General features: G+C 40.8%; 1 protein-coding gene across 2 annotated transcripts in view; it reads left to right on the top strand.

The window, feature by feature from the left end:
- Positions 1-2,460, top strand: part of sorbs2b (sorbin and SH3 domain containing 2b) — a 452,225-nt gene extending 449,765 nt beyond the window's left edge. For both annotated transcript variants that reach the window (XM_073048156.1, XM_073048157.1), the window contains one exon: positions 463-2,460. In XM_073048156.1, coding sequence (XP_072904257.1) covers positions 463-524 — 62 coding nt within the window. In that variant the 3' untranslated portion in view covers positions 525-2,460. The remainder of the gene's footprint in view (positions 1-462) is intronic.
- The last annotated feature ends 13,139 nt before the right edge of the window (positions 2,461-15,599 follow it).

The following is a 15,599-nucleotide window of genomic DNA, read 5'->3' as shown; positions in this document are numbered from 1 at the left end:
TATTTACACACCTAGAGATAGATAGATAGATATATATATATGTATGTATGTGTATGCGCGCGTGCGCACGCACACACACACACACACACACACACACACACACACACACACACACACACACACACACACACACACACACACACACACACACACACACACACACACACACACACACACACACACACACACACACACACACACCACCCCCCCCCCCCTTTTTTTATATCCTGACAAACAACATCTATGTTATTGAGAGGTTGATTATCACCCCTTCGCATTTGCAAGTTTGTTGTGGTTTTGATTCAAAATCAAATCAATAACCTCATGAAAATATGAACTTTGCCAATTCTAAGTGTTAATCAAAATGTTAAGTGATAAACAAAATGAGATTGTAGGGCAGTGAAAGAATAAAGAGCAAGAGGCCCAAATGTAATGAAGTTTGCTTTTTCTTTTTAATCACAGGAACTTCTCGGCGATCCATGTTCTTTGGTACCTTTCCGGGAAACTATGTGAAGCGACTATAAAAATTTCACACCCATTTGCATTCACTTGCTTTGAGTTTAGCACAGTAACTTCTGCAGGTTTCATTAAAGGAAGTTTCGATCTGTAGACACTCAAAGATAACCTTTGTGGCAGTTGTGTGATTGACTACAGCTAACCTCAGGCTTTGCGCCAATTGGCACTATCTTCTGCCAAGTAACAAGGACATTATTAAAAAGAATTCTGACTGTGTTGCCTGGAGGCCACCCTGCATTCCCTTTAGGATGTCTCGAGAGCAATTGTTTTTAATTATTATAACAGTGCACTTACTTTTCCCCAATGTATGCAAATATAGTGAATGCTTATTTATTCTTCTTGGAACAGGAGCACACAGTGGTCGATCACTAACGTTTACTACTGATGATTTTGTCACAGAGTAGAATAAATTCATAATACATTCAGCATGTCTTTGACCAGTAACTCTTACAGGTATGATGATTTGTCACTTCAAAATCAGTGGTGAAGATATGTATTTTACTCTTTCCCCACTGGTTCACAATTTGTTTTGCTGCTATATGATAGACTCCATAGCACCAAGTATTGTGTAGATTGTTTGGAAATCTATGTATTTCTTTTCATTTCCACACACAGGTTCTATTTTCAAATGGTGACTTAGGATATAGTACAAATAGGGTCTGCAAAATAGAATATTGAGATGGTTCAGTAGTTTAAGGCAAGTCATATTCAGGCCACTAAGCTTGAATTTGTGATATTTAACATTGTGGAATGGAAACCTTTGATTTGTATATGACTGCAGGTTTGTAGTTGATGGTGGCTTAAAGATACAGAGGTGCGAGTCAAGGTGTTTTGTCAGTATATATTCCAATCATCTTTGAGAGGTCTTCAAATAGAACAAATGCACAGATTTAAATTCAATTCTTTGAAACCCATATACTATTATTCATAGTTGCATTCAACCAAATTCATTTATTGATAGAAATCATCTCTTCCTTGCTTTCCTATTTTTTTTCAAAGTTCCTAGAAGCATTTCCAATGTTTTAGTAATAGTGCAGCCTCCTGATAAATATGCCAGTTCTAGATTAAAGATTTAGAATGTTAATCTGAGCTGCTCTGTTGGACTAAATTGAAAAGGTTTTTGATTAAGAATTTGAGCATTGTGTTCCCTAAAGTAAACTGGCACACCAATTGTCATGTTGGGCAAGAACACACACAAGATGAAGGAATTTTTAGCGCTGCAGCACCTTAGTTCAAAATAAGTGTGAGAGTTTTAATTTCTTTCATAAATGCTTGAGTGTACTACAGAGGGTGTAGTCTTTAGCATTTTGTGTATATGTGTATATACAAGTCTGCTTTATCTTGTACAGATGTTTTAGTTGTTGAGTTTTAAAACAAAACAACAAAATCACTACTTTTCAGAAACTTTTCTAAGTCTCTGCCTTTTCTCTTGCCCCTTTTTACTAACAGTCTCTCCCATGCCAATTGCAAGCACATTTAGATTGTGCAAGTGTGTACGATAGTATTTTGCATAATTTTGCAAACTGTATTTCAAACATAGTGTTACCAGCAAAATAAAAACTTACTGTGTATATATATATCTTTGTAGAGATTAATGGGGGATGAAAACAAATGTTTGGATTGATTTAACAAAACTGTTTTATTACACCAAAATTGAAGGCAGAAGAGCTGTAATTCTGAGGCTTCAAATTTTAAACCTGGTCAGCCGCTTACAGCATTGCTGTGAAATCAATATCTTTACTCTTTTATGATGAAAATGACTATATTCGTTGCCTGTATAACAAAACACTTTCTATTCTCTGTAACTGATTTTAGAAGAGTTCTTTCATAAGTGAACATCAATTGATTCATTTTGATGCAGTGCTATTCTTTACGGAGGAAGTAATTTACCTTTTTGTGCTTTTTGTGAATTACAATTCCAAATAAATTTTTGCCTGAATTGAAGCTCTCCCTGGATGTTTTATTTGGCCTGAAGTTTAAAGATTAATGGGGGAAAAAATTAGAGATTAATTTATTGACTTGTACACCAGAGTGCAATGAAATTACGTGTTCACATGAAGCTCACAGACTAAACAGTATAAATACAATGACAAGTGAAAAACAGCAGAATTATGCAATATTGGCATGAGTGGAATGCATGAAACTCTGCTGGAATGGTGAATTGTCACATATTCACTGGAGAATCCAAAATGTTTGAAGAGATGGAGAATAACACAGTAATCTTGTATCTGAGTAAAGCACAATAAGCACAGTTTAGAAACTTGGGATTATCATTGATCGAAGTGCCACTGATTCAGGTTTCACTAAACTTGTATCATATAACATCCCAAAGATTGTAACTTCAGTAAAGTAACTGTATTAATGGAGCAAACACGAGGAAATCTGCAGATGCAGATGCTGGAAATTCAAACAACACACACAAAAATCAGGACGAAGGGTCTCGGCCCAAAACGTTGACAGTGCTTCTCCCTATAGATGCTGCCTGGCCTGCTGTGTTCCACCAGCATTTTGTGTGTGTTGTATGTATTAATGGAGGAGGGTGGAGAATAATGACACCTAATAAGACAAAGCAAGCTTACACCAACTCCAGTGAATCAACTAAGTTATTAATGTATTCTTAAGAGATTGTTACAGTACTGTTTTTAAAAATCATTTATTCATTTACGGGATGTGGGTGTCACCAGCTAATCCAGTATTTAACCCATCTCTAGTTGCCCTCGAGAAGGTGATGTTGAGCTGCCTTCTTGAACCACTGTGGTCCCAGATGAGTTGGTACACCCACGTTAAGCCCATTACCCTTATTGGGCTGCTGACAGCAGCTCGCCAGAAGGTTGATCAACCCTGTGACTTCTACTTTCACCACACAAATTTATGTATCTAGGCAAAGTTCTTTCCTCTCCCAGGGCTGAAACCTTTGGAACTTCTGGTGGTATTTCTGTACCTCTGAGTTCTTACGGGATGGGATTGCTAGCCTCGTGCTCAGCTCTCCTTTCGCACCTGGGCTTGGGACCATCCATGAAGATGTTACAGAATAGTTATTGCATGGGATTTCTTTTTTACCTTCAACGGAGAGGGCAGGTGAGATTTGCTATCTCTTCAAAAACCGTAGTTTCAGCATTGCAACATGCCTAGGAATTGCCAGTCCAGATATCTGATTTCTGGATTGAGACTCAAAACCACAACCATGTATCTCATTGGGGTAAATACACCACCAAATGAGTCACTGTTGACATGTTAGGCTTAAGGTAGTTTTCACTTGTTTCTATATGGGTTAACCAAAGTTGCATAATGTTATAAGGTATCTGGTTGTTCACACTTTCATAGGTGAATAAATACAAAACCTTAATATCCCAATTTTTAGCTTATTGTGCATTCTTCGCGAAAACAAACATTGGTACGCAGTACATTCTGCTTTGCAGTTTCTTTTCCAGGAAAGTTCGTGCATGCCCTCCAGAGATTACAGTAAAGAAGAACTGGTTAGTATTATTTTAAAGCAGTTTTCCTCTATTTCAACTTCTAAGCATATTTTGTACCACTATATACAGTATATAATCCTAGAGTTTTATTAATCTATATTTTGGGGATCGGGTGAAATTGATAAATAAAGCATTTGTTTAAAGATTGGTGGTCAGGAGGTTTATAATTTCATAACATTATTCTTAAAGCATAAAATTAAAACAGTTTTCTATAGAATCTGCTCAAATGTGACTTTGAGTACATCTTTGTACTATGCTATGTCACATGTAGAACATGGAACATAGTAATCTACAGCACATTACAGGCCCTTCAGCCCAAAATGTAGTGCTGACCATGTAACCTATTCTAGAAACTGCCTAGAAATTTCCTAGTGCATAGCCCTCTATTTTTCTAAGCTCCATGTATGTACCTGTCTAAGAGGTTCTTAAAAGATCCTATTGTATCTACTGCTGGCAGTGCATTCCATGCACCCACCACTCTCCGCATGGAAAAACTTAACCCTGACATCCCCTCGGTAATTATTTCCAAGTACCTTAAAACTGTGCCCCCTCGTGTTAGCTATTTCAGCCCTGGGAAATAGCCTCTGGCTATCCACACGATCAATGCCTCTCATCATCTTATACACTTCTATCAGGTCACCTCTCATCTTCCGTTGCTCCAAGGAGAAAAGGCCAAGTTCACTCAACCTATTCTCATAAGGTATGCCCTCCAATCTGCATTCTATAGTATCCACATCCTTCCTGCAGTGAGGTGACTAGAAATGAACACAGTGCTCCAAGTGGGGTCTGACCAATATCGCAGAATGTTGTGTTTTGCTATGTTCTGGAATACTAAACTGGTTCTGGGATATGTCTGTTTCAAGAGGACAACAAATTATTTTCTCTAGATGGCTTTGATTTCCAAATATTCTAAACTCGTGCAAGATATTGCTTAATCCATTTTTATATTTAATTTATATTTATATAATTTAGGAGGAGGCCATTTGGCCCATCAAGCTAATGCAGGTATTTTCAGACCAATCTTACTGATCGCATTCCATCATCTACTCTGTGACCTAATGTTCCATATTTGCCGATTAACATCCCACTGATTCTCCTCCAGCTGCATACGCAATAGCGCCTGGGTTCGCTGCAATTAGCCTACTGCGACAACAGATTTACAGTGGTTGCAATCTTACCTGCTCTCCACTCAACCTTGGACTACCTGGACAACAGCAATACCTATGTCTGGCTGCTGTTTACTGATTACAGCTCAGCATTCAGCACCATCATACCATCAGTACTAATCAATAAACTTCAAAACCTGGATCTCTGTACCTCCCTCTGAAACAGGGTCCTTCACTTCCTCATCGGGACACCAGAGTTAATGCAGATCAGAAATAACATCTCCTTGCTGATAATCAACACTGGCACACCTCAATGATGCATGCTCAGCCCACTCTCTCTACACCCATGACCATGTGGCTAGGCACAGCTCGAGCACCATCTATAAATTCCCTGGTGACATAGCTGTTGTCAGTAGAATCTGAGTGGTGACAAGGAGGCGTACAAGAGTGAGGCAGGTAGATCAGCTAGTTGAGTGATGTCACAACAACCTTGCGCTCAATGTCAGTAAGACAAAGGAATTGATCTCATTGAGATGTTAGCAGTGGAAAGGATGAGCAGTTTCATGTTCCTGGGTGTCAATATCTATAAGGATCTATCCTGAACCCAACATATTTGACACAATTATGAAGAAGGCATTCCTGCAGCTATATTTCATTGGAAGTCTGAGGAGATTTCATATGTCACCAAAAACTAGCAAATTTCTACAGATGTGCTGTGGAGAGCATGCTGGCTGTTTGCATCACTGGTATGGAGGGACCACTGCACACCATCAGAAAAAGCCTCAGAAGATTATAAACTCAGCCAGCTTCTTTATGGGCACTAACCTCCCTTCCATCAAGGACATCTTCAAAAGGTGCTGCCTCAGAAAAGGGGTATCCATCATTAAGGCCCCCCATCATCAAGGATATGCCTTCTTATTATTACCATCAGGGAGGAGGTACAGGAGACTGCAGATACATACTCACGCAATGTTTTAGCCACAGCTTCTTCCCCTCCTCTGTCAAATTTCTGAATGGAGCATGAACACTACCTCCCTTTTGCTTTCTTTTTGCATTACTAATTTATATTATTGTAACATGATTTTTTCTGTACCACTGCCACAAAACAACAAATTTCTTGACATATGTCATTGATAATAGACCTGATTCTGATTCTAACACTAGGGATGATTTAGATTAGCCACTTTACCTAACATCCACCTTGTAAGCTCCTGGGGCAAACAGACAAAATAACAGGGAGAAGGTGCATGCTTCACTCGGATAGCTCTGGAGGTCAGGAACATGGAGCTGACTTAGAACATATAACAGTACAAGCTCTTCAGTCCATGATGTTGTACTGACCATATAACCTATTCTAAGATCAATCTAAGCCTTCCCTCCCCCATAGTCCTCCATTTTCCTTCATTCATGTGCCTGTCTCCTCAATGCTCCTAATATATCTGCCTCTACCACCACTCCTGAAGTGTGTTCCATGCACCCACCACTCTCAATGTAAAAAAATACTTACCTCTGATCAAATTAAAAATATACCCTGTCACATTAGCCATTTCAGTCCTGGGGAAAAGGCTGTGGCTGTCCACTCTATCTATGCCACTTACCATCTTGTAAACCTCTATCAAGTCATCTTTCATTCACTGTCTGTAGAGGCTTAGTGGTTAAATGTGCCCCTTGTCAAGTTATCTGTACCCTGCCACTGGGTTCAAAAGTGAGGACAATGGCAGAGCTGCAGGCCTCAAACATCCAGGTTGCCTTGGACTTCCACATTTCAAAGTGAACATTCAGAGATCTATGAAGAATTGGCCATCAGGAGATGTCAGGGGTAGGTTTTTTACGCAGAGAGTGGTGAGAGCGAGGAATGGGCTGCCGGTGATGGTGGTGGAGGCAGACACAATAGCGTCTTCTAAGAGACTCCTGGACAGGTATATGGAGCTCAGAAAAATAGAGGGCTATGGGTAACCCTAGGTAACTTCTCAGTAAGGACATGTTTGGCACAGCTTTGTGGGCCGAAGGGTCTGTATAGTGCTGTAGGTTTTCTATGTTTCTATTTACTGTAGCGTAAGATTTTATAGAGAACCATAAGCAACACTTAACCATTGGTGTCCCAGATGCAACGTAACCCTCTCTGAATTGCTTACAGCTCACACTTCAAATAATATTATGCACCAATTACCTGTATTGCAAATCTGAACAAGCCTAACTAACTAGGCATGCCAAGAGACATCCCACAGTTGGAGCCACCTGTTTAGCTTTAGAAAAAAAATTGCAAAAAATATTTGGCACGTAAAACCATTTTTCTTTCTATTCATAAAAGGCTAATATAAGGGGGCATAGTTTTAAGATGTTTGGAGGAAAATACAGGGAGGAATGTCAGAGGTTGGGTTTTTACACAGAGTGTATTAGGTGCATGAAATACCCTGCCAGGGGTGGTGGTAGAGGCAGATACATTAGGGACTTTTAAGAGACTCTTAGATAGACAACGTGGATGATCAAAAATGGAGGGCTATGTGGGAGGGAAGGGTTAGATTGATCTTGGAATAGGTGAAAGGGTTAGCACATCATTGTGGGCCAAAGGGCCTGTACTTTGCTGTACTGTTCTATGTTCTATATCTTCATCACCCATCCCTAATTGCATTTGGAAGTGGTGTTGAGGTACTCTGATGTCAAGGCAGTAACTCTCACCTCCTCTCTGGAATTCAGCTGCGATGATTCTAGAGCCAAGTGGTCCTGATAGAATACAACTGGGTGTCAGTGAGCAGCTGAACGGTTGCCTCTTGATAGCATCATCAACGACTGCTTCAATTACTTTGTTGAAGATTAAGAATAGACTGATCAGGTGATAATGATTTGTCACAAAGCCATACAGCATGAAAACAGGCCCTTTGTTCCAAACAGGACATCCCAACTTGAACTAGTCTTATTTGCTTGTGTATGGCCCATATTCATCTAAACCTCTTCTACCTGTGTGCCTGTCCAACTGTCTTTCTAATGTAATTGTGCCCACTCTAGTGGCTCAACTGCATACCTACCTCCTCTGTATAGAAAAACTTGCCCCTCAGGTCCCCTTTAAGTTACACCCCTCACCTTAAACCTGTTTCAGATACCCCAACTCTGGGGGGGGGAAAGACTGTGACTATCCAACATACCTCAGTAACATCACTCCTCAGGCTCCTTTGCTCCAGGGAAAATAGTCCATGCCTATCCAGTCTTTCTTTCTAACTCAAGCCTTCCAGTACCAGAAATACTGTGGTGGGTCTCATCAGCAAGAACGATGAGTCAGCATACAGAGAGGAGGTGCAGCGGCTAACGGACTGGTGCAGAGCCAACAACCTGTCTCTGAATGTGAGCAAAACAAAAGAGATGGTTGTTGACTGATGCGTATCCAAAAGCATTTTATACTCACATAAACACAAGAAAGAGTGTAAGACAACTCAAGGGTAAAGGAGAGAATTTGGAGTTAGGTGAATGCTTTGCATCAGTGTTCAACAAGAGAAACACATGGGGAATCGTGAGAGCAGGTTGGGGATGCTAATGCGCTGGGCATTTTGAAATTAAGCTAAGATAGTGTTGGTTCCCTAGACGAGCGTTAAGGTAGATGTCCCTTGATACTAATGGGGTCTATCCCAGGTTATTGAAAGACATAGGACAGGAGATTACTGGGGCCGTGACAAAGATCTTTGTATCCTGTCATCAGCAGGATTGTCTTGGGGTTAGAGAACTGTGTATGTGTGTGGGTGAGGGATCAGTGCTGTGACCTCATATAAAATATTGATGGGTAGATTCATATAAAAATTGGTGGAGCACTGGATAGTGACGAAGGTCATGAATTTATACAGCAGGATATAGACCAGTTATGGAAATGGGCAGATAAATGGCAGATTGAATTTAATCCTGGCAAGTGTGGGGTATTGCACAGTGGGACATCAAAGGTACGTAGCTAATGGTAGGACTTTGAAAAGCACTGATTTACAGAGAGATCATGGTGTCCAAGTCTATAGAGTTCTGAAATTGACCACAAAGTAGAAAGGGAGATGAAGAAGCCCTGTGACATGATTCCTTTTATTGGTCAGAACGTTAAAACAGGAAGCCATTTTGCAGATATATAAAACTTTGGTTAGGCCACATGTGGTATTTTGTGTGCAATTCTGATTGCCCCATTATAGGAAGGATGTGGAGGCTTTGAAAGGGGTACAGGAGACGTTTACCAAGATAACACACACAAGATGCTGGAGGAACTCTGCAGGTTTGGCAGCATCTATGGAAAGGAATAAAGAATTTACTTTTCAGGCCAAGACCCTTCATCAGGTCTTGGCCCATAACCTCAACATTTTATTCCTTTCTATTGATGCTACCTGACCTGCTGAGAACCTTCAGAATTTTGTGTGTGTTACCCTGGATTTCCAGCATCTGCAAAATGTGTTTAAGGTTTACCAGGATGCCTCCTGGATCAGAGGGTAGCAACAATAAGGGGAGGTTGTTTTTTTTCTCTCTGGAATGGCACATACTAATGAACACGCATTTAAGGGGAATGTTTTAAAGATCTATGAAACAAGTTTTTTTTAAACATGGGGAGTGATGTGTATCTGGAATAGGCTGCTGGGGGAAATAGAAATAGATACAATAGTGGCTTTTAGAGGGACACATGAATATGCAGAGAATGGAAGGATATGGGTAGTCAGAAGGGATTTGGCATAGATATTGTGGGCTGGAAGGGCCTGTTCCTGTGCTATGTTCTACGAGGAGTGATTGATAAGTTTGTGGCCCAAGGTAGAAGGAGTCAATTTTAGAAAACCTAGCACATTTATTTCTCAACATAGTCCCCTCCTACACTTACACACTTGGTCCAGAGGTTGTGGAGCGTACGGATCTTGGACCTCCAGAAAGTGTCTACAAATGAATGATTGATAAGTTCGTGGCCTAAGGTAGAAGATGAGTTATATATCTCTCATTACATGCACACGCAGTTCAACACTTTGAGTGATTATACAAAAAGTTTGAAGTTAACAACTCATCAGTTAATACTGCATCAGGGGTGATTGATAAGTTTGTGGCCTAAGGTAGAAGGAGATATTAACTTCAAACTTTCTGCATAATCACTGAAAGAGTTGACCTGCATGTGCATGTAACGAGAACTGTATAACTCATCTCCTTCTACCTTAGGCCATGAACTTATCAATCACCCCATGCTGTGGACACTTTCTGGAGGTCCAAGATCTGTTTGCTCCATGGCCGCTGGACTAAGTGTGCAAATGTAGGAGGGGACTATGTTGAAAAATAAATGTGCTAGGTTTTCTAAAATTGACCCCTTCTACCTTAGGCCACAAACTTATCAATCACCCCTCATATATACTTTTCAATGTAAGACCATAAAACGGAAGAGGCCATTTGGCCCACCAGGTTTGCTCTGTCATTCAATATGTATTAAATAGTAGGTGGCATCCCTGTGAACTTTATAATTTGAAGTTGCTTCCAACAAATCGTCCGTGATTTTCTTCCTTATGAGGAAGTAATAGGGACTTATTTCAGAGTCACCTCTCCCTGAGGCCCACATGCTTAAGCTACCTCAGGGACTTGTTACATGGACCAGATTTGATGTTTGTCTTATAACTTTTCTCTAGAGCATTTTTAAAAAACTTTTACCACATTAAATGTAAGTTGATGTCGTAAGCTGAACGCTTCATCCCCGCAGGGATCCTGCTGCCATAAGTGGATTTGTACTTGGATGAGAAGCAATGAAATCAAAATATTGAGCACTGCCAAACAACTTAAACCCCCAAGCAGCTGCTCTAGGTCCTGCACCGCTATCTTCATCCACTCACCCTGATTTATCATGAAAAAATCTGTGGAAAGAATTTACAATATTTTCTGCTCAGTGGTATTAACGTGATTAATCATGGAATCAAGCTACAAAATTAAATGTGACCTAGTGATGGAAGGAAACAAATTAGCCTTTAAATGCACAAAATTCTTCTGTGCTTCTACTTCAACTTCTGTAATGGCTTTGGGAAGTATTGCCATGACAACATTTGCAAAAAGAACATTGACATATATGGGCAAGAATGCATTTGTTTATAATCAGCATTGTGAAGGTTCAGGAAGAAATGAGAGAGAGAGAAAGGACAGAGAAGAGAGGTTAGCCCTCTTCAAATAATGCAGGAAAAATAATGTTTTAAAAATGATGCTTCAGTACAGATACCGGGACACTTTCTGCGTCAAGGAACTACTACAAATTGCATGTAAAACCAACAGATTTTAATTTACTGCAATGTTTGGTTTATTCTTGAGCTACGTCACTTGTACTGTTAGGAATGGAATATCATTACTCACAGGATGGCTAAATCATTCTCATCATATCAGCTATAACAGTCTATTCAGGAATGAAAAGCAAACCTTCAAGTCCTCTTACATTGTTTGATCACCTAATATGACTCCCAAATGAGTTCATTGAGCACAAGGAAACATTGTAAATATCAATAATATTTAAAGACCATTTTTAATGAAAAGCAAGTTACAAGGTAAATTATTATTTAATGCTTATGCAATATTTTGAAATGGTTCATGCAACGTGATTTGATTTGTAGGTGATAGTGAAAGTTAAACAACAAATATTATCTTTGTACAAATACTTATCATGCTTGCATTTGAAGTTTGTTTTTTGACCATTCATCAGTTTAAACAAATATCACCTTAATAAACGTGGAGCAACTTGATTCAAGTATATTGTGGAGCAATTTGATTCAAGCTAATAAGTCAGGCTTGAGCAAAGAGATGTCACTGATTTTCCATGGGGAATGTCAGTGGTCCTCAACTAAGTTAGAGCTCTGCACAACATGCTCCTTGTCGGAATCACTCTACAACAGATGCCAGAGCATATGTCATAGCATCCAGTGTCCCTGACTACTTTATTTGCAAAAAGTGCATCCAGCTGCAGCTTCTAACACTTTGTATTAAGGAGATGGAGCTGGAAGTGGCTGAACTCTGGATCGTTCGGGAGGCTGAGGGGGGATGATAGACAGGACATATAGAGAAGCAGTCACACCTGATGCACCATCAATAACTCTCTCTGAGACGTGAAGGTGAGATATTGGCTTTTATTGACTGGAAGAAAGAACAAGCAGTAGTTGACTACCATACTACATCCTGGAGACTGAGGGCCAGGCTCAGGCCTCAATCGCCTTTATACTGGGGTCTGTGGGAGGAGCCACGGTCAGTGGGAGGGGCCACAGGAGCAGTCAGCAGGGGGCGTGTCCAGACAGGTATATGTAGTTCACCACAACACCCAAGGTGCAGGACACAGGAATCTGGGTGACAGTCAGGAGGGTGAAAGGGTTTAAACAGCCACTGCAGAGTAACCCTGTGGCCAGCTCCCTCAACAACAGTTATACCACTTTGGATACTGATTGGCCGGTGACCTAGCAGCAGGAAATCACAGCAGTCAGGTCTCTGGCACTGAAATCTGGCTCTGTAGCTCAGGAGGGAATGGGAGAGAAGAGGCGAACTGTGGTGAGAGGGGATTCATTAGAGGTACAGAAATGAGGTTCTGCAGATGCTGGAAAACCAGACCAGCACACACAAAATGATGGCGGAACTCAGCAGATCAGGCAGCATCTATGGAGAGGATACAAAACTGGATAGATGAGAGGAGTCAAAAGGGTGCTAATGAAGGTTGATTATTAGATTTGGAGGCCTGTGCTCAGTCCTAGGAGAGCACAGAGCGACCACTCTCCACAAACATTGACGGTTCCTTCATTGAGATCGTTAAGAGCACCAAATTTCTTGGTGTTCACCTGGCGGAGAATCTCACCTGGTCCCTCAACACCAGCTCCATAGCCAAGAAAGCCCAGCAGTGTCTCTACTTTCTGCGAAGGCTGAGAAAAGTCTATCTCTCACCGCCCCCCACCCCCCCCCCACCCCCATCCTCACCACATTCTACAGAGGATGTATCGAGAGCATCCTGAGCAGCTGCATCACTGCCTGGTTCGGGAATTGCACCATCTCGGACCCTGCAGCAGATAGTGAGGTCAGCTGAGAAGATCATCAGGGTCTCTCTTCCCGCTATTACAGATATTTCCATCACATGCTGCACCCGCAAAGCTAACAGTATTGTGAAGGACCCCACGCACCCCTCACATCAACTCTTCTCCCTCCTGCCATCTGGAAAAAGGTACTGAAGCATTCAGGATCTCACGACCAGACTGTGCAACAGTTTCTTCCCCCAAGCCATCAGACTCCTGAATACTCGGAGTCTAGACTGACATCTACATCATTTATTATTATATTGTAATTTGTCCTCTACTGTGCCTATTGTCTTGTTTATTAATTATTGTACTGCCCTGCACTGTTCTGTGCACTTTATGTAGTCCTGTGCAGGTCTGTAGTCTAGTGCAGTTTTTATGTTGTTTTATGTAGTCTGGTGTAGCCTTGTGCTGTCTCACATAGTCTAGTGGAGTTTTGTGTTGTTTCATGTAGCACCAGGGTCCTGGAGGAATGTTGTTTCATTTTTACTGTGTACTGTACCAGCAGTTTATGGTCAAAATGACAATAAACTTGACTTGACTTAAAATACCCTGATGAACCTTTACTACACACTTTCTAGGTTAATCACATCACTCCTATAGGGTGATGATCAATATACAAGCAATATTCCTGCTGTGGTTTCACCAACATGTTGTACGGCCATAACAGGACATGGTCGCTTTTGGCCCTCCTGATCCTTGCTTGAACTATTTCCCACTTTCTTTATATTCCTCAAAGGCCCTGACTGACTTCAGCTTCCTTAATATTACATATGCTTTCTTTTTCTTTTTGACTAAACTCACAACCTCTCTTGTCATTCAATATCACTGCAGGTGCTGGAAATTTGAAACAAACCTTTAGATAGGGGACAGTGCAGCTCAGGAGATAAGAAGGAAAGAGTTATATCTTTATGTAGGCTCAAACAAACTTGAAACGTGAGATCATAACCAGAAACTGTAACAATAAAATATATCATCATGCCTGCCACTCAGCATAATTTATGGTCTATTATTATGAATGTATTATGATAAATGACTTGCTTACTATGACACTATGAATCAGATCCTAGGTATCAATGATTTGAACTTGGGGTTACAGGACAGACATTTCCTGAAGTAGTATGAATGGTGAGGAAGATGATAACAGGCTGTAAAAGAAAGCTCCGCTGTTGGAAAGAGGAGCAAATGTCAGATGTATGACAGAAAATGCAAGGTTTTAGTAGGATAAAAGAGGAGAGAAAATCCATACTAAGTGGTATAGATTTAACGTGTGCAAGCAAGGATTTGGGGTATCTATTTACAGATATTTATAACTGGCAGAATCAGTTAACAAAGCAGTTATTGAAACATGGATTGGTAGAGTGGGACAGCAGGTAATGTGGTTGCTTCAGATATCCAACCAATTCAATCCTAAACTCTGATCTATGTAGAGTTTACATGTTCTCCATGTAGCCACTTGGGGTACCCTTTGGAGTCTAGTTTCCTCCTATATTCCATATGTTCCTAGTCCAAGAACAATTATCTAGACTACATCATCAAATCAGCAAGGGGTTGCAAAGGTGTCCATATCAGTTATGCTATATCATAAGACCAAAGGCCACAGGATCATAGACCAGATTTACAACTAACTTACCTCCATTAATCTGGCCCTGAAACATCAGCATCTACTGCAGTGCTGATGCAAAGCAATAAATGTCATATCTCCAGCACCTCCTCCCAGGCAACTTGTCAACCTCTAGTCTACAGAATCCACAAAGTATTCACTCCTTGGTCTGCCTGGAAGACCAAATTAGTTGTCACGTGCGGTATAAAGACAATACAACATTATCTTCAGCTCTAATACTCAAGGGACCAACCTACTATATGTCAAGAATGGAAATGAATTTTCACTGACAGAAAGGGAGTCATAACCTGCAGGGTAGATCCTTTTGAAGGCTCCCTGAAACATGAACCTCTCATTGGTGTGAATGCACTTAACTCCATCTCAAGACAATCTATACATTCCTGACTGGTAAGTAAGAAAGGCCATAACAAGAGGATTCGAGTACAAGAGCAGGGAGGTTCTACTGCAGTTGTACAAGGCCTTGGTGAGACCATACCTGGAGTATTGTGTGCAGTTTTGGTCCCCTAATCTGAGGAAAGACATTCTTGCCATAGAGGGAGTACAAAGAAGGTTCACCAGATTGATTCCTGGGATGGCAGGACTTTCATATGAAGAAAGACTGGATTGACTAGGCTTATACTCACTGGAGTTTAGAAGATTGAGGGGGTATCTTATTGAAACGTATAAAATTCTAAAGGGATTGGACAGGCTAGATGCAGGAAGATTGTTCCTGATGTTGGGGAAGTCCAGAACGAGGGGTCACAGTTTAAGAATAAAAGGGAAGCCTTTTAGGACTGAGATGAGGAAAAACTTCTTCACACAGAGAGTGGTGAATCTGTGGAATTCTCTACCACAGGAAACAGTTGAGGCCAGTTCATTGGCTATA

This window comes from Hemitrygon akajei, chromosome 6 (genome assembly GCF_048418815.1).
Source record: "Hemitrygon akajei chromosome 6, sHemAka1.3, whole genome shotgun sequence".
In the NCBI taxonomy this organism is placed as follows: Eukaryota; Metazoa; Chordata; class Chondrichthyes; order Myliobatiformes; family Dasyatidae; genus Hemitrygon; species Hemitrygon akajei.
This window is presented reverse-complemented; position numbering and strand designations above follow the sequence as displayed.